Here is a 20,287-nt window from a genome sequence, read left to right on the forward strand (position 1 = left end):
TGAACATAAGCATCTCACAATGCCACAATAGCATATGCAAGATTGGTATTATTACAGCATTTTACAGTTATGACATTTAGGTTTTAGCACATTTTTTAAGTATAGAGTTAGTCAAGTAATACATACACGTCTTATGGTTGTACACAGAAATGAAAGTAAACTAGACGCGGCGAGTAACAGGTAAAAAATAAAGATAAAAATATTAAGGTCAACAATTATACTGTGTAAGCAAACTATTAACAGGAGTTAACATCCACTGGGCATGAGTACAAACGAGGAGGCACAGGCAGGCAGTCTGCTACCCTACCCACGTTAAGCTATATACATTAAGCTTTATATCGCTCTCATCAGGGATAACCTATACCCCTCCTGGTTTATGCTATGGAGGGACCAGAACATGTTTATAAACGAATAGGAGGTACAGTAAACTACCATGGTTCCATTATCAAAATTATCTAGAATGCTTAGGTGTGTTTCTTGGGGGCTTTGACTTGTCAATGCTGTATAGTTAGGCAGTTTAGCCTAGATGAGCCTACTCTTGTCCCCTCAGCCCACCCCCACGTTGGGCTCAGCGTGGCTTGTGTGAGGCTGAATCCTCGCTCTCCTCACCATATCCCACCAGTGCAGGGTCAGAGCTTTGAGGTCACATGCGTTGAGTCCCGGTATGTCAGTCTGTTCGTAGTCTCATGGTTATTGAGTGTGTGTGGGATGTGTGAATACCTGATGAGCGTGCGGTGTAATTAGGTCGCTTGCCAAGTGGTAATTATTATAGCCTACATACTGTACAGCATTAAAGGCCCACATTGACAGAGTACGGGTAGTCAAGTGAAAGTAAAATGAACAACGTAAAATGGGAACGAAAAAAGGGTAGTAACGGCATTCAGTTAACTATAGAGGCAGCAATGGTTAGGCCTATCTGTTACCTTAGTAAACAGTAAATGTTAGCTACACATTGGTCCATGAAAGCGAGATAGGTTAAACAGCGCAGTTTTGTAGTGCGAACGTTAAAACATCAGGCTTTACAACGTCAGTGGAATATTTTAGCTTGTTAAGCAGAAGAGTCTGCACATTTTGAAAAGGGTATCACTGACATTAGTAGTGTTCCTGTTGTGAGATATTGGGGCCAGTACTGGTTATATTGTGAAACAGACTGTGCGGTGGTATCTTGCAGAGTCTCTGGTTTAGGGTCTGCAGGGGCACAGATTGTCTCTGAGGCATTCCGCTTTAATCAGCCGACACCGGCTCTAAGTTTTTGGTAGTCGGGACCGGAGCGCTGGTGTGGTGGGTACCTTAGTGGGGCTCCGTCTTTCAGGAGAGCTCTCTGTCTCTGTTTGTCCCTGGTGGGTGACTGTGCTGCGTGCCGGTTGGCGTCAATGCTGTCGGCGTGGCTCCTGGGCCGCAGAGACGTGTAGCTGTGGTCGGGGGCTTCGAATGCCGCTGGGAGGTAAGTGGGTCAAGTGTGCTTGGTGGTCCTGCGCTGGTGTGCGTGAGGGCCAGTGTTGTCGTCCGCGAGGTCTGTCTTCTTGTCCCGCCGCCCCGGCCTCCTTCCTCGTTTCTGTCTGAGGGCCGCTCTGGGGGCTCTGGGTGGGTGTCCGCACAAGAGGCGTCGGGTAGCCGGGCGAAGCCACGCCGTTGCTTCTTTCATTACCCGCCTGTATAGCCATCTCCTGGTGCTGAGCTTTTTCCATATGTTGTTGCCTAGTCGGTCATAGAATATTAGCGTGTGAGCGGGCGGCTTGACCAGGAACCTGTTTGTTACAGGTCGTGTCTGAGGCGCCATCTTGTGTAGGCAATGACCGCCCCGGGCGCTATCATTGGTTGTCGCTTGTTTGTGTCTCATTGTGGGGGTGACCGTCCCCAGCGGGGACCGGGATATCCCCCACCGGTCCAGAGGGGGGGGTAACAGGGCATCGTGTGATTCGTGCTTGTGAGCGGGTCTCGTGCCGGGCGATCGGCCGCTTCCCCCAGGCCCCAGGCCATAATTGTAATGACATCTATGCTTGGTCCCTTTTTGACAGTGTCATGAAAGGGAAGGGGCATAGTCATTATCACATAAAGCCAGGGTGAATAGCGTTTTCACAACTATGGTGTCAGGAATACATGTTTGTATTCCTGACACAATCGTGTTCCTTTAAGCAAATTAAAGGAACATTCTGGTCACCATAACAACTTCATCTAAATGAAAATGCTATGATGTCAGGAAGCCCCTGGGTGCTCTCTTTCCTTTGAGGGGCTAAACCGCTCTTAAATGGTTTAACCCCAAAGGCTTCATCCAGCTCCAGATCTCCAGGTCGCTCAGTGGTATTCGGCTTCTGAAACGTGTCAGGAAGTGCAGATTGACGTCAGGCATGGGTGCTGCAGATTGGCTAGAGTGGTCAATTGAAGTTCTAAGCCAATCGCTAGTTCCCGGCTCATAAAAATGTTTTACTTTTTTATGAATGGGGAGCTACTGATTGTCTTAGAGTGCCAGCTGACCGCTGTAGCCAATCAGCAACACCCCTACCCAGCGGCACTCTGTGCTTCCTGACACTCAGTAAATAAAAGTGAACACATTAACACTGATATTTTTTTTTACCTGGGGAGATGAGAAGGTCCAAAGTGTCCAGAATACGGTGGAGGGTTCACTTCACTTGTCCTTCCTGCTCCAATCTCCTTTTCTTCTTCTTCATTTGACACAGTTTTCTTTTTTTTCTGACACTGTCTTCTCTCCTCCTTGGCTCCTTCTGCTCCTTTACCTTTCTGCTACTTTCTCCTTATTTTGCTCCCCTTTCTGCTCATTGGTGGATCGGGGGGGGGGGGGGCAATGGGGCAATTGCCCCCCCCCGAGAAAATATTGCTGCCCGAGGCTCTCCCCTGCCGGTCCATGCAGGGCTCGTGCCCTGCTGATTGCCTTCACGGACCGGAGGGGGGTTAGGGATCTCCCTCCCCGGCCCACAGGCAGATTGCTGGGCGGCCGGCAGGGGAGGGAGTGAGAGAGAGAACCCGGGGGAGCTCTTACCTGCAGCTCCGCAGGGTTCTCCTCTCGCGAGCACGGAGCGTTACCATGGCAACGCTCCGTTCTCGCGAGAGTGAACTCTAGCCTGAGCTGCAGGTTAGAGTTCACTCCCCCACTAGAACCACCAGGGACTGGAAGAGAAAGCAATGTCTCCCCCTCCCTCAGCAAAGTTAGGAAGGGAGGAGGGACATTAGCTATATTTATTTAATATTTAAAACAAAAAAACATATCTTTAATCTGCCCCCCTATCCCCTCACACACTGCACCACACACAGCCCCCCTTACCTACACAGCCCCCCTTACCTACACAGCCCCCTTCCATACACAGCCCCCCCTTACCTACACAGCCCCCCTTACATACACAGACCCCCTTCCACACACAGCCCCCCCTTACCTACACAGCCCCCCTTACCTACACAGCCCCCCCTTACCTACACAGCCCCCCTTACATACACAGCCCCCCTTACACACACAGCCCCCCCCTTACACACACAGCCCTCCCCTTACACACACTGCCTCCCCTTACACACACAGTATGCTACCCCATACATACACTGCACCCCTCTCACACATGCTTTACCCCTCCATACACATACTGCGACCCTCACATACACTGCACCACTCACACACACACACACTACAGCCACTATCCCAGCAGACCCTGGGTAAGTTATCAAACGTTTTTTTAAACGGTTTGACTACTTACACTAGGAGGGCACCACAGCAAATCCTGGCAACGCTCCGTTCTCGCGAGAGTGAACTCTAGCCTGAGCTGCAGGTTAGAGTTCACTCCCCCACTAGAACCACCAGGGACTGGAAGAGAAAGCAATGTCTCCCCCTCCCTCAGCAAAGTTAGGAAGGGAGGAGGGACATTAGCTATATTTATTTAATATTTAAAACAAAAAAAAATATCTTTAATCTGCCCCCTATCCCCTCACACACTGCACCACACACAGCCCCCCTTACCTACACAGCCCCCCTTACCTACACAGCCCCCTTCCATACACAGCCCCCCCTTACCTACACAGCCCCCCTTACATACACAGACCCCCTTCCACACACAGCCCCCCCTTACCTACACAGCCCCCCTTACCTACACAGCCCCCCCTTACCTACACAGCCCCCCTTACATACACAGCCCCCCTTACACACACAGCCCCCCCTTACACACACAGCCCTCCCCTTACACACACTGCCTCCCCTTACACACACAGTATGCTACCCCATACATACACTGCACCCCTCTCACACACGCTTTACCCCTCCATACACATACTGCGACCCTCACATACACTGCACCACTCACACACACACACACTACAGCCACTATCCCAGCAGACCCTGGGTAAGTTATCAAACGTTTTTTTAAACGGTTTGACTACTTACACTAGGAGGGCACCACAGCAAATCCTGGCACCAAAACCACTACAGAGAGCTTTAGTGGTTATTGTGCCTGGATTGTTTCTTAAAATGATCTGCCAGTCCCGAGATTAGCTTCTGGATCCGCCACTGCTTCTGCTCCTTTCTCTTTCTGATCCCTTTCTGCTCCTTGCAGACCCTTTCTGCTCGTTCTCCTACTTTACCTTTCTGCTCCTTGCTACCCTTTTCTGCTCCTTCTCCTACTTTACCTTTGTGCTCCTTCTGATTCTTTCTGCTTCTTTACCTTTGTGCTCCTTCTGTCCCTTTCTGCTCTTTGCAGACCCTTCATTCTCCTTGCAGACCCTTACTGCTCCTTGCTGCCTCTTCCTGCTCCTTGCTGACCCTCACTGCTCCTTGCAGACCCTTCCTGCTAATTTATGCTCCTTCTCCTACTTTACGTTTGTGCTCCTTCTGTCCCTTCCAGCTCATTGCTGACCCTTCCTGCTCATTTCTGTTCCTTCTCCTACTTTACCTTTGTGCTCCTTCTGTCCCTTCCTGCTCCTTGCTGCCCTTCCCAGCTCCTTGCTGACCCCTTATGCTGACCCTTTCTGCTCCTTGCTGACCCTTCCTTCTCCTTGCTGACTCTTCCTGCTCATTTCTGTTCCTTTGTGCTCATTCTCCTACTTTACCTTTTGTGCTCCTTGCTGTCCCTTCCAGCTCCTTGCTGACCCCTTATGCTGACCCTTCCTGCTCCTTGCTGACCTTTCCTTGTCCTTGCTGACTCTTCCTGCTCCATGCTGTCCCTTCCTGCTCATTTCTGTTCCTTCTCCTTTCTGCTCCTTCTCTTACTTTACCTTTCTGCTCCTTGCTGACGCTTCCTGTAGGCTGCCTCCCCCCATCCCTCACTTACCTGATCTATAGACTGCCTCTCCCATCCCTCACTTACCTGATCTATAGGCTTCCCCCCATCCCTCACTTACCTGATCTATATGCTGCCCCCCCCATCCCTCACTTACCTGATCTGTATGTGGATCCCCCCATCTCTCACTTCCCTGATCTATAGGCTGACCCCATCCCTCACTTCCCTGATCTATAGGCTGCCCCCATGCCTCACTTCCCTGATCTATAGGCTGCCCCCCATAACTCACTTCCCTGATCTATAGTCTGCCCCCTCATCCCTCACTTACCTGATCTATAGACGGTCTCTCCCGCCCCCCTCCCTGATCTGTATGCTTCCCCCTAATGCCTCACTTCCCTGATCTCCTGATCTATAGGCTGCCCCCCATGCCTCACTTCCCTGATCTATAGGCTGCCCCCCATGCCTCACTTCCCTGATCTATAGGCTGCCCCCCCTATGCCTCACTTCCCTGATCTATAGGCTGCCCCCCCTATGACTCACTTCCCTGATCTATAGGCTGCCTCCCATGCCTCACTTGCCTGATCTAAAGTTTGCCCCCCTATGCCTCACTTCCCTGATCTATAGGCTGCCCCCCCTATGCCTCACTTCCCTGATCTATAGGCACCCCCCATGCCTTACTTCCTTGATCTATAGGCTGCCCCCCATGCCTCACTTCCCTGATCTATAGGCTGCCCCCCATGCCTCACTTCCCTGATCTATAGGCTCTCTCCCTACCCCCCACTTCTCCCCATGCCTCACTTACCTGATCTGTAGGCTGTCTCTGGCTGCATGTGCTGCTCACCTGCGGATTCAGGCAGAACAGAGAAGCTGGGATAAGATGTAGCTTCCTATCTCTGTCTCTCTCCATACACTAAAGAGCAGAACAAGCTGAAAAATCCCCCCCCTGCGGACGCCCATGGGTATGGGTTCGTGGGTCAGTGTTGCGCCACGCGCTTGCGTACCCAGTAGCGGTTGCATGCACTCCTTAAAGGGATACTGTAGTGCCAGGAAAACAAAGCTGTATTCCTGGCACTAACGATCCATCTGCCTGCCCCCTCCCTGGTAACTAAAGAGTAAAAACCCTTTATTTACTCACCTTATCCCAGCGCTGATGTCCCTCGGCGCTGGTTCAAACCTCCTCCCCCTCCTATGTCCCATGACAAGCAGGGTCTAATGTGCATGCGCAGCAAATGCTGCGCGTGCATTAGACATCCCCATAGGAAAGTATTGAATCAATGCTTTCCTATGTGGACAAATCTGAGGCTGGAGGTCCTCATCCACAGTGTGAGGATGTCCAACGTCAGATAACGGACCAAAAGTCAGTTTGGATTTCGGAAGCCCTTAATTTAAATTAGCTGAAGTGGTCTGGATGCCTGCAGGTCCCTTTAAGTAGTGTTTTTAATGATTCTAACATTAATTTTAGGAATCCCATCTGTCAATTAATTAAAGCTAATAAGTAAATTTGACAAAAAAAACTTGGCTATATCTCTCTAGTAGGGCATCAAGTAACTGTGACCCTGATAAGCAGCTGATTAAGGTAAACAGAAACATTTAGTAGGTGTGCCTTTATTTTATGTCCTATATAATATTTATTTCACTCTCTCTCTCTGTAAGAGGTTGTCAGGCTGATAGCTGGGTTTCCAAGGTGCGCTAAGCATTGAATCCCTTCTAGCCTAGGATTGCAACTACATCCCTGGATAACATGACAGACCACGCCCACTTGGTGGCAAGCCACGCCTTATTACCATGGTGGCCACGCCTTCCCCTTCACCGTCTGCAGGTTGGGTTCGAGAGCAGCCGCTGATTGGCCGAGGAGTTGACAAATAGAAGCGGGTGAAGCGCGTCCCCTAGTAGATGTCCGGAGCCGGGAAGTTGAGCGCTGAATGTCCGCCCCCTGCACCCTGTGAGCGGGCAGCGGACCCCGCGCAACCCCCCTGCTCCACCCGCAGCCTCCCAACATGCTCCCCCTGGCCGGTGCGCTCCTTCTGCTTCTCCTGCCGCCCGCCTGCCTGGCATCCAACCCCCGCACCATCTACTCCAACCACTGGGCTGTGCGAGTACCGGGGGGACCCGAGGTGGCAGCGGAGCTGGCTGCTAAATACGGATACCTGAACCTGGGACAGGTGGGCACGGGACCGTGTGACAGTCAGTGCATGCTATCAGTACGGAATGCTCAGATTTAACTAGATAGAACCTCGTGCTTGAACTCCATAGAATGCTCACTCTATAGAATGCTCACTCCATAGATCCCAAAGCTTGAACTCCATAGAATGCTCACTCCATAGATCCCAAAGCTTGAACTACATAGAATGCTCACTCCATAGATCCCAAAGCTTGAACTACATAGAATGCTCACTCCATAGATCCCAAAGCTTGAACTACATAGAATGCTCACTCCATAGATCCCAAAGCTTGAACTCCATAGAATGCTCACTCCATAGAATGCTCACTCCATAGATCCCAAAGCTTTGACTCCATAGAATGCTCACTCCATAGATCCCAAAGCTTTGACTCCATAGAATGCTCACTCCATAGATCCCAAAGCTTTGACTCCATAGAATGCTCACTCCATAGATCCCAAAGCTTTGACTCCATAGAATGCTCACTCCATAGATCCCAAAGCTTTGACTCCATAGAATGCTCACTCCATAGATCCCAAAGCTTTGACTCCATAGAATGCTCACTCCATAGATCCCAAAGCTTGAACTCCATAGAATGCTCACTCCATAGATCCCAAAGCTTGGACTCCATAGAATGCTCACTCCATAGATCCCAAAGCTTGGACTCCATAGAATGCTCACTCCATAGATCCCAAAGCTTGGACTCCATAGAATGCTCACTCCATAGATCCCAAAGCTTGGACTCCATAGAATGCTCACTCCATAGATCCCAAAGCTTGGACTCCATAGAAGAATGCTCACTCCATAGATCCCAAAGCTTGAACTCCATAGAAGAATGCTCACTCCATAGATCCCAAAGCTTGAACTCCATAGAAGAATGCTCACTCCATAGATCCCAAAGCTTGAACTCCATAGAAGAATGCTCACTCCATAGAACCCAAAGCTTGAACTCCATAGAATGCTCACTCCATAGAACCCAAAGCTTGAACTCCATAGAATGCTCACTCCATAGAACCCAAAGCTTGAACTCCATAGAATGCTCACTCCATAGAACCCAAAGCCTGAACTCCATAGAATGCTCACTCCATAGAACCCAAAGCTTGAACTTCATAGAACCCAAAGCCTGAACTCCATAGAATGCTCACTCCATAGAACCCAAAGCTTGAACTCCATAGAATGCTCACTCCATAGAACCCAAAGCTTGGACTCCATAGAACCCAAAGCTTGGACTCCATAGAACCCAAAGCTTGGACTCCATAGAACCCAAAGCTTGGACTCCATAGAACCCAAAGCTTGGACTCCATAGAACCCAAAGCTTGGACTCCATAGAACCCAAAGCTTGGACTCCATAGAACCCAAAGCTTGGACTCCATAGAACCCAAAGCTTGGACTCCATAGAACCCAAAGCTTGGACTTCATAGAATGTTCACTCCATAGAACCCAAAGCTTGGACTCCATAGAATGTTCACTCCATAGAACCCAAAGCTTGGACTCCATAGAATGCTCACTCCATAGATCCCAAAGCTTGGACTCCATAGAATGCTCACTCCATAGATCCCAAAGCTTGGACTCCATAGAATGCTCACTCCATAGATCCCAAAGCTTGGACTCCATAGAATGCTCACTCCATAGATCCCAAAGCTTGGACTCCATAGAATGCTCACTCCATAGATCCCAAAGCTTGGACTCCATAGAAGAATGCTCACTCCATAGATCCCAAAGCTTGAACTCCATAGAAGAATGCTCACTCCATAGATCCCAAAGCTTGAACTCCATAGAAGAATGCTCACTCCATAGATCCCAAAGCTTGAACTCCATAGAAGAATGCTCACTCCATAGAACCCAAAGCTTGAACTCCATAGAATGCTCACTCCATAGAACCCAAAGCTTGAACTCCATAGAATGCTCACTCCATAGAACCCAAAGCTTGAACTCCATAGAATGCTCACTCCATAGAACCCAAAGCCTGAACTCCATAGAATGCTCACTCCATAGAACCCAAAGCTTGAACTTCATAGAACCCAAAGCCTGAACTCCATAGAATGCTCACTCCATAGAACCCAAAGCTTGAACTCCATAGAATGCTCACTCCATAGAACCCAAAGCTTGGACTCCATAGAACCCAAAGCTTGGACTCCATAGAACCCAAAGCTTGGACTCCATAGAACCCAAAGCTTGGACTCCATAGAACCCAAAGCTTGGACTCCATAGAACCCAAAGCTTGGACTCCATAGAACCCAAAGCTTGGACTCCATAGAACCCAAAGCTTGGACTCCATAGAACCCAAAGCTTGGACTCCATAGAACCCAAAGCTTGGACTCCATAGAACCCAAAGCTTGGACTCCATAGAACCCAAAGCTTGGACTCCATAGAACCCAAAGCTTGGACTCCATAGAACCCAAAGCTTGGACTCCATAGAACCCAAAGCTTGGACTCCATAGAACCCAAAGCTTGGACTCCATAGAACCCAAAGCTTGGACTCCATAGAACCCAAAGCTTGGACTCCATAGAACCCAAAGCTTGGACTCCATAGAACCCAAAGCTTGGACTCCATAGAACCCAAAGCTTGGACTTCATAGAATGTTCACTCCATAGAACCCAAAGCTTGGACTCCATAGAATGTTCACTCCATAGAACCCAAAGCTTGGACTCCATAGAATGTTCACTCCATAGAACCCAAAGCTTGAACTCCATAGAATGTTCACTCCATAGAACCCAAAGCGTGAACTCCATATGATGCGCACCTTGAACTCCATAGGATGCTCACTACATAGGATGCTCACTACATAGGATGCTCACTCCATAGGATGCTCACTCCATAGGATGCTCACTCCATAGGACGCTCACTCCATAGGACGCTCACTCCATAGGACGCTCACTCCATAGGACGCTCACTCCATAGGACGCTCACTCCATAGGACGCTCACTCCATAGGACGCTCACTCCATAGGACGCTCTGCTTTAACTCCATAGGATGCACACTCCATAGGACGCTCACTCCATAGGACACTCTGCTTTAACTCCATAGGATGCACACTCCATAGAATGCTGTGCTTTACTTCATAGCATCCTCAGCTTGGGCTCCATAGAGTATTCTGCTGAGCTTGAGCTCCTTAGAGCCTTATTGTTAGGATGTATATAGGATGTACAGGCTTTATTACTGATGGCACCCTGCTTTTTAGAGACTCATTAATACTCTGCTGCATTAGGTCTTCACACTGCACTTTATTCTAATGGCTATATTCCAGTATGTGCACATTCCCATATCAATACCATATAACTAATGTACACTTCCATCCATTGATATTTCGTATAGCAATTTTCTCAATATATAGAGGATTAGCTTGAGCATTTTTTTTTGTTGCCTTATTCTTATATTTTCTTATCTTTCTGAGTTATTTTTACTGGTTGCTTTAGTGTTTTGTCTTTATTTTTTCACACTGTTTAATACATGAGAACGAAGTACAGAATCCCTCATTTTATCTAGCAAAATATTTTTACAAGTATTAGTCAATATACTGTTTGCATTAGATGCTTGTTTCTGGGTAGGAAGGTCGTACTCCTAATGTCCAATGTCCAAGTTTATTGCATTATATTTTGTTTGTAGCTACTGTTACATTTTCTTTTCTTCAACTGTTAATGATTTACCAATGATGCTCAATGTTCTCGCACTTACATGTTACTTGCGATTTCTATGGTTATTTGTACTTATTGATATTTGTAGTAAGACTAAGAAGTGCAACGGAGTAGTGATTTTGTTTAACCCTTTGATTAATAATCTGAAAATCAGTCTCAACTTTTGCCTTTAACCCCTTAAGGACACATGACATGTGACATGTCATGATTCACTTTTATTCCAGAAGTTTGGTCTTTAAGGGGTTAAGTGGCTAACCCTTAAAGAGTTTATTACACAGTCATATACAAGCTGCGTTTAATTAGAATTATGCATGTACTAACCTGCCTCTGCTCTTCATTTGAGTTTTGGATCTTGGCAATGAGTGTGTTAATGTTTTCAACGTAATGTCATTGGACTTTATTCCCCAATACTTTGTGACTTTATTTCCTAGTACTAGCAGTTCTTTTTAGAATACTCTCGTGTCTGTTTTTTATGTGATATATTGTTTTGTTTTGGTTTTTTGGGGGGGAGTTTTTGTGATGGTTTTCTGTTCCAATTTATTTTCCCAGTAGGTCTTTATCAGATTTGTTCTGCGTGTTCGTATGATTGACAACTATAAGTTTTCATTGCACAAGCCTCCTCACTCCTGCTTTGAATTTGGGGTTAACAAAATATTTCAAATATTAAAATATTTAAAATAGTTTTCCATATTGAAGATCCTGAAACATAACTATTTGAGTATAAACAGTTCTTTTCTGTTCAACATGTAGTATTTTGAGACGAGAGTCCTCAGGGGCTTTGAATAAACTGGTTTAGTTGTACAAACATTTGTCTGTTTTGATTCTCAGTATGGGACTTTAGCAGGTAAGTTACTGAAATCGGGATACCAATCAAGGTGTTTTGAGCTTTTATCACTACTTGTTTCCTCCATATTGTGCACTTACCTGTTGATTTAAGTTACTGAAATCGGTTTATACAACTTGAGCACAATGAGTGCATTTTGGATATAGTCGGTGCTGCAGTTAGGATTATGTGTCCATTCTCAATGTCCATCTGAAAAAAATCATAGGATTTGATGTACCTACTATACCATTCATGAACTGCTCCAGCACCCACTTACCACATTGAGACTTAATGATCACTTACCACATTGAGACTTGTAGCTAAGCCACAGATTCACAGCTACCTGCAAATTACCTAATATTTATAGGCTTAAGGTTTTACTAATTAAAACCTGCCACCATTTAAGTTATACTTGTTAAAATGATGTGTAAGGCATTGTCATTAAGTACTGAAACAGGTATGTGACTTCATGGCGTACAGATTTTATTGCTGTTTAAAATATTTATTTATATTTTAGGATGTTAAAATGTTACTTATTTTAGTATTTTGATGGCAAGGGTGCCTAAAAGGTAGATCCCCAGATGTTTGTAGAACTACAACCCCCATGATGCTTTTCATGTCTTTAGAATGACAAAGCATCATGGAAGCTGTAGTTTTAAAAACATCTGGGGATCTACCTTTTGGGCACCCCGGATTTGTCATTCTGTTGCTTCATCGGTACCAGTGGTAAGGTAGTTACTGGTTTGTTTTCAGTTTATAGTATTAAAAAAATTCTGTGAAACATGTTCTACTATAATATGACAGTCTATCAAGTCAGTGGGAATTTCTTACAATTGCTTTTTAGACAAACGGTGATGATTAGATGGTGACAATGACACGCCTCCAATTAAGCGTGTTTATAAAGGATGCATCCTGCAAGGTATCATTTTTCTAATTACACACAAACTGGTAGAACTCTGTTAAAACTAGATGTCGGTCAAACATAAGTGTATTAGTGGTAGGAAAGAATCGGCCAAAGTAGCTTTTATCTTTGATGAAAGGGTTAATTTTGCCTGCCTCTTAGACATTTTGCAAACGCCGCATAATAGCTGTCCCAGATACGATTTCCCTTAAATGTACATTCAGGTCTGTCAGCATAACCTTGCGCCTTGATGACGGTGCTTTCTGCAGGATGGAATAGTTGCAATAGGACTCCAAAGAGCTTTCTTGTGCTTTTATAGGTGTGTGTGATTACGTCCAGATTGCTTGGTTATTGTAAAAACAATCTTTGGCTGCCTTCAGATGTTTCTATGTGACCACTGAGGTCCACTTTAGTCTCAACCCCCCCCCCCCCCCCCCTCCCCTCCCTCCCCCCCTTCCACACACACACACTTTCATAATTCTGTGTTGGGCCGGAGGTTTCGTTATGTTGGCTCAAAATATCTGTCAATACTTTGATGACTTTGGAAAAGGTGTGTGTGTGTGTGTGTTATAAAGGTGTGTGTGTGTGTGTTATAAAGGTGTGTGTGTGTGTGTGAGAGACCTTCAGGGTTATTTACAAAACTGGGAAATTGCACAAAATATCAGTGTTGGGGAGAAAAAAATGCATTTTGTGTTCAAGGTATCTGTTTTGGCCTGGTTTATTTATTAGCAATATCTATTTAGAGGATACTGGGATCATTTTACTGTGTGTTTTGTGCGGTGTGCGTTTTGTGCAAGAGGAATTTGTTGAATTCGTATTCCTTGCTGCTTTTATTTAAATTCGTCTTAAATAGACCAAATTGAATAACACAAATTTGTTTCACTAGGTATTTTTGTGCAGATTGTCCAAAGACACTTCTTCAGCATTAAATGTTTATTAAGAGCCAGCATATCTTGTAGAGCTACAGAGGGTAATGAGGACAACATAATTTTAGTCACATTAGGTGTGCAAGCAGAATGTGTTGATTGCAAAAATGCAGACCATCTGTACAGTAAAATAAGGTAATAGACACTGTAGGTTGATTACTGCAAAACTGGTGTGGTATGTTAACTTGTTTTCACTATCAGAACATTTTCGAATGTGGGATTCTACATGTTCTCTTCTTAAGCACTACAAAACTTCAAGGGATTTTTCAATGAAAAAAATAGTGTTCTTTATTGAATATAAGCAAACGTATACAAGGTCCCAATTGACGTTTTGACCCCTCTCTGGGTCTTTCTCAAAAATGTATCTGATGTGCAGATTTTTGTTTAACATTGTATTAGACTTCAGGTGGAAGGGGTTTTCAACTCCTTCCTCCCCCCCCCCCCCCCCCCCCCCCCATAACCTTTTTGATATATATATATTCTCAAAATTATAAATGGAACACTTTTGTTTTTGCCGCATTTTTCATGAGCGGAACTCAAAGATCTAAGACTTTTTCTACGTACACAAAATGCCTATTTCTCTCAAATATTATTCACAAATCTGTCTAAATCTGTGTTAGTGAGTACTTCTCCTTTGTCAAGATAATCCATCCACCTCACAGGTGTGGCATATCAAGATGCTGATTAGACAGCATGATTATTGCACTGGTGTGCCTTAGGCTAGCCACAATAAAAGGCCACTCTAAAATGTGCAGTTTTATCACACAGCACAGTGCCACAGTTGTCGCAAGTTTTAAGGGCGTGTGCAATTGGCATAATTTTGTTCAGTGTGTGTGTGTATATATATATAATTATATTATACTTTTTGTGTATAGAAAGAGGTCTATAGATGGAAGGCCTATTGAACATTTCTGCTATACCTTAAATGTTTGCAGAAAATTTGAGGTATGGATCATTAGTAACAGTTGGAACAGGCCTCCTTGCTTTACCCAAGGTGACAAAGTACATGAACCGCATACCTAGCCACTTGATTACCGTATTTATTTGCCTGAAATACAATATAGGTGACGCCATGTTGACGAAAATTGGGTTAATATGGCTGTCATTGGAGGGAAAGGAGTGTGCAACATTGGTACTCTTTTGATTTCTGACAGGGTCACACATTTTATCTAGATTGTATTGACTTGGCAATTCATTGCAATATTTCCCCCATCAATGATCTATCCCTTTTTAAAAAAATTTTGAATTCATTTTATTTTTGGACGCCATTGACAGATTTCTGAATGATGAATAAAGACGAAGATGCTCTTCAATTGCACGATTCGTGAATTTTTAAATTAATCAATACTGCGGTTTGTTTAAATTCACAAATAGCAGTTTGTAACGAAAAGAATATCCAAGGCTAGTAAACAGTTTGTTGGGACTAGCTGCTTGGGGACATTGGATAGGAATGTGCTGGCTTGTGCCTTACTACACATGAATACAGGGTGGATTTGTCCATCCTCACCTCCATTTAGGCCCCTACCTGAACATTGGCTTCATTTTGAATGGCTCGTTATCTAGTTAAAGAAATGAAAAGAAATGAAATCTCCAAATATGCGTTATCAAAATTCATATTAAGTCTCCTTTTAAAACAAAAAGCAACCTGGCAATTTGGAAAGTATTAAAATTCTAAATTAAATAAATCCATGTTATTTGAGTAAATAATGCAAAATACATTTTTAAAATGAAAATAAATTGTGTGCACACCCGAGTGAGTTGTCCGTGCATGCTTATGAGGCAGAGAAATACATGTGCTTCTTCCAACCAATGAGGACTCCGTATCTGGTTCATACCTTGGAATATGAACTCTGCTGTGTAGGGTTTTATAATTTTATACCTTTTTATAGAAGAATGCTTTGCAAAAAAGGCTGACCTCAAATTGCACTGTACTCTGGAGAAACATGTGCTTGCTGTTCTCCACAGTGCTTAATACAATTGCTAATATGTTATGAACAAAGCTTCTGATTAATAAGAGAAGCCTCTTCAAACACATGAGATGCGTTTTTTTTTTTTTTTTTTTTATTAAAGGAAAAATAAATAATTGGAATAAAATGGCCAGCACATGTTGATGTTCCGAGGCAATGTTCCTGTCCTTTCACTCCTAGAGGCTGTTGTCATACTCTGAATAGCATTTCTCACTTCTGTATTTTGAATAGTAACTTGAACTTTTTTTTTTTTTTTTTTTTATTATTATGCAATATGTCAGATTTGGGTTCTCTGAAAATCTAACGAACGTGTTCAAAGAGTAATAAAAAAAATAAACTGTATTCATTGCTCATTTGCTTTGCTAAGGGCGGGGCTGGTTTAAGGGTGAATAATTCTTGTCCCAATTTAAAAATTGCTGACAACAAAATTCACAAAGTTTAGCTTAGTATGTTATTAACCAATTATATATTTTATTTGCTCAAAACTAGTAACAGAAATCTGTGTAATGTAAGCTTTATACAGTATGTAGGAATAAAATGGTGAGAAGACAACAATTTCTATTAAACAAGAACAGAATGGCTGAAATACAATCAGTGTGGTCAAAAACCCCATTCATTATTCCATAATTGAATAAACATTAGTAAGCTTTTGGTAGAAAGTATCACCATAGCAGTAGTGGCATACCTAGGGTATGGCATACATGGCACATGCTCTTGATGCCACTTAAGGGGGCCACCACATTAGAGCAGGATAGAGCCCTTCAGAAATCTCGACCCACTTCATATCTGGTACTGCCTCATCATGTCCCGTGACGTGGTATCAGTTGTGTCCTGTGCTGCACATACGTCCAGAAATCTGATACAGGCGTGGATCATGCACGAGACCAGCAAGTCACTCCTGGTGACGCAGCATCAGCTGGCATCGTAACTCCTCAGCGAAGTCCTGCGAGGTATGTAAAGCTAGTATCACACTCACATTATAGTTGGAACATTCACTAAAGCACAGGGACATGGGACATTTAGGGTTATTATTTGAAATTTCTGATGGGGCCCAGATTTCTGACAGAACACTGACGGGGTGATGAAGATTCCCCTGCATGGCCATTTACAAATTATTTCCTGGTTGTCCGTGGTGCAGCTGCACTCCCTTGCGGTTTTGGTGCTCTGTGAGGGAGTCGGAGGCGCCGGGGTTCTCAGCCTGTGACTGCTCTGAGACCACCAGGAAATGTACATATTACAACCAGATTGTCCCACATGCACATTAAATACAGCCAACATGCACACATTCCATCTAGCTCACCCCCCACGGACATTCGATACATCCAACTCCCCACTCATGCATATTAAATACAAGGATAGGATTGTTGAACATCTAAAAACACATGGATTTCAAGACCAGAGACAACATGGGTTTACTTCAGGGAGATCATGCCAAACTAATCTTATTGATTTTTTTGATTGGGTAACTAAAATTATAGATCAGGGTGGTGCAGTAGACATTGCTCACCTAGATTTCAGTAAGGCTTTTGACACTGTTGCACATAGAAGGCTTATCAATAAACTACAATCTTTGAGTTTGGATTCGAATATTGTTGAATGGGTAAGGCAGTGGCTGAGTGACAGGCAACAGAGGGTTGTAGTCAATGGAGTATATTCGAAGCTTGGGCTTGTCACCAGTGGGGTACCTCAGGGATCTGTACTTGGACCCATTCTCTTTAATATTTTTATTAGTGATATTGCAGAAGGTCTTGATGGTAAGGTGTGTCTTTTTGCGGATGATACTAAGATATGTAACAGGGTTGATGTTCCAGGAGGGATAAGCCAAATGGAAAATGATTTAGGTAAACTAGAAAAATGGTCAGAGTTGTGGCAACTGACATTTAATGTGGATAAGTGCAAGATAATGCATCTTGGACGTAAAAACCCAAGGGCAGAGTACAGAATATTTGATAGAGTCCTAACCTCAACATCTGAGGAAAGGGATTTAGGGGTGATTATTTCTGATGACTTAAAGGTAGGCAGACAATGTAATAGAGCAGCAGGAAATGCTAGCAGAATGCATGGTTGTATAGGGAGAGGTATTAGCAGTAGAAAGAGGGAAGTGCTCATGCCATTGTACAGAACACTGGTGAGACCTCACTTGGAGTACTGTACACAGTACTGGAGACCCTATCTTCAGAAGGATATTGATACCTTAGAGAGAGTTCAAAGAAGGGCTACTAAACTGGTTCATGGATTGCAGGATAAAACTTACCAGGAAAGGTTAAAGGATCTTAACATGTATAGCTTGGAGGAAAGACGAGACAGGGGGGATATGATAGAAACATTTAAATACATAAAGGGAATCAACACAGTAAAGGAGGAGACTATATTTAAAAGAAGAAAAACTACCACAACAAGAGGACATAGTCTTAAATTAGAGGGACAAAGGTTTAAAAATAATATCAGGAAGTATTACTTTACTGAGAGGGTAGTGGATGCATGGAATAGCCTTCCAGCTGAAGTGGTAGAGGTTAACACAGTAAAGGAGTTTAAGCATGCGTGGGATAGGCATAAGGCTATCCTAACTATAAGATAAGGCCAGGGACTAATGAAAGTATTTAGAAAACTGGGCAGACTAGATGGGCCGAATGGTTCTTATCTGCCGTCACATTCTATGTTTCTATCCAGCTCACCCTACATGCACACATTACATACAACCAGCTTACCGCTAACGGGCGTTCAATACATCCAGCTCACCCTACATGCACACATTACATACAACCAGCTCACCGCTCATGGGCGTTCAATACATCCAGCTCACTCTACATGCACACGTTGCATACAACAACCCCCCCTCTCCCCCCCCAGATTTTTGAAAGAGGCCATGAAGGGGCACAATTTGAGTGCATGCCATGCACTATCCTCCACCAGATATTCAGTATAGCAGTGGATTTTGATCCGTGTGCAGTGCCACAATAGTATATCTTAAAAGTGACATAAATAAATTGACATTTTTCTTGTGTTTGCATTTAAACTTATTGTCAAAGTATGGATAAAGTATGGATACAGTCTAGTAAGTCTTCTATAAAGGACAAAAAGTATGTGTGCACAGAATACATTTATCTTGCCCCCCCCCCCCCTCTAATTAAAGTCTTGCTTGGACTTACAATTGTCAATCGTGCCACATTTTCCTTAGAAGCACTCCATGGTGTATACCTGTTGTACTCCTTTCTAACTTCGACCTAGAATCGTAGCAAGAATAACTTCTGGCACTGAACATCCAACAACAATTTAAACTTTTTGTTTTTATAAACAGACTAAATGTAATATGCATTCTTCCCATTAAATTACATCTACAACTTAATGTAGTTGTTCTCGTGTCCATAATCTGTCCCTGCACACTTTTCAATGTAAACCCTTTTACATTGTTGCCTAGTAACACTTCTACTGACAGTCACTCAGACAGCCTCTAGAGTGCCTCCTGGGTCAGTGGTGCACAGTGTGCAGCACCTAATTTTAGCATTTCCATGCTCTAAATGGAGGCACTGATTTAATGCATCTCTATGGGAAAGCATTGGATTGGCTGAGATCATAAAGACTGAAGGAGCATGAGGTGCTCCCTCACGCACCTGCCAGTCTGCCTCATTACTCCAGAAGCCTCCCGCCAATGTACATGCCCATGCTCTCCCTCAGCAGGCTGACCAACCTCACACCCATGCTCTCTTTGAGCTGGCCGCCCACATGCACGCACACCCGCCAATGCTCCTTATGAGCCAGCCGCCTGCCTTTACTTATGGGCATCTTTGGGTCTGAATGGGACAACAAATCTCTGGCGCCAGGACATAAACTCTAGTTGCCATGGCGACCTGGGATTTGTCGAGCCCTGGTGTAAGAACTGATATCTTATGCAATGTTCTTACTGATAAATGATTGCTTCGAACCACTAATTACAGGTGGGCAAGAGAAAGTACAAGAGTGGATGCAGAAAGGCCTGAGATCCTGGAAAAAAATACTAAAGGGACACTATAGTCGAACCACTACAGCTTAATGTAGTGGTTCTGCTGACTGTAACCTTTCCTTGCAGGCTCAGGCTCAACATAAACACTGCTTTTTCAGGCATCCTTCACATTGCTGGTTAGTAACACCTCTAGTGGTTGTAACTCAGACAGCCACTAAAGGAACTTCCTGGGTTAGTTCCTACAGTCTTTGCAAGATCTATGTTTAGAGTCTAAATGTGTAGTCCAGCACTAGTGTTAGAACATGTTTGTCTTCTTAATGTTATAGTGGTCCTTTTAAATATAAACAAGGCTAATATAGCTGCTGTTTGCATTCTTGTGCAAGTTTATTAATTTCAAAATGCCTGTTATATTTATATGGGAGTGCTTTTTTCCTGATGCTCACTCTTATTCTTTGTCATGTAGAAGCCACATTTTATTTTAAATTTTTTTTGGTAGTTTTTACCATTTAAGGTGAGTAAATCCATTGAATGGAGGAAAAGCGTTGAAATTCCACTGAACTTAAGAAGCAAACCCCTCCGCCAACACAACATGATGGTGTTTGTTATAGATAGCTGTGTTAACGCCACAATGTGCTTTCTCAACTGTTCAGTGAAGCAGGAAATAAAGAATTTTTTAAACACCTACCCAATTAATTAACCACCTTTTGTGTGAATAATTAAAA

At 44.1% G+C, this 20,287-nt stretch overlaps 1 protein-coding gene and 1 long non-coding RNA gene across 4 annotated transcripts in view; one reads left to right on the forward strand and one right to left on the reverse strand.

The window, feature by feature from the left end:
- Window positions 1-20,287, reverse strand: part of LOC134603136 (uncharacterized) — a 364,337-nt gene that overhangs the window by 152,665 nt on the left and 191,385 nt on the right. The gene's annotated exons all lie outside the window — the stretch shown is intronic.
- Window positions 7,117-20,287, forward strand: part of PCSK6 (proprotein convertase subtilisin/kexin type 6) — a 190,339-nt gene continuing 177,168 nt past the window's right edge. For all 3 annotated transcript variants that reach the window (XM_063448814.1, XM_063448815.1, XM_063448816.1), the window contains exon 1: window positions 7,117-7,375. In XM_063448814.1, the coding sequence (XP_063304884.1) occupies window positions 7,211-7,375 (165 nt within the window). In that variant the 5' untranslated portion in view covers window positions 7,117-7,210. The remainder of the gene's footprint in view (window positions 7,376-20,287) is intronic.

This window comes from Pelobates fuscus, chromosome 3 (genome assembly GCF_036172605.1).
Source record: "Pelobates fuscus isolate aPelFus1 chromosome 3, aPelFus1.pri, whole genome shotgun sequence".
NCBI classification, from domain to species: domain Eukaryota; kingdom Metazoa; phylum Chordata; class Amphibia; order Anura; family Pelobatidae; genus Pelobates; species Pelobates fuscus.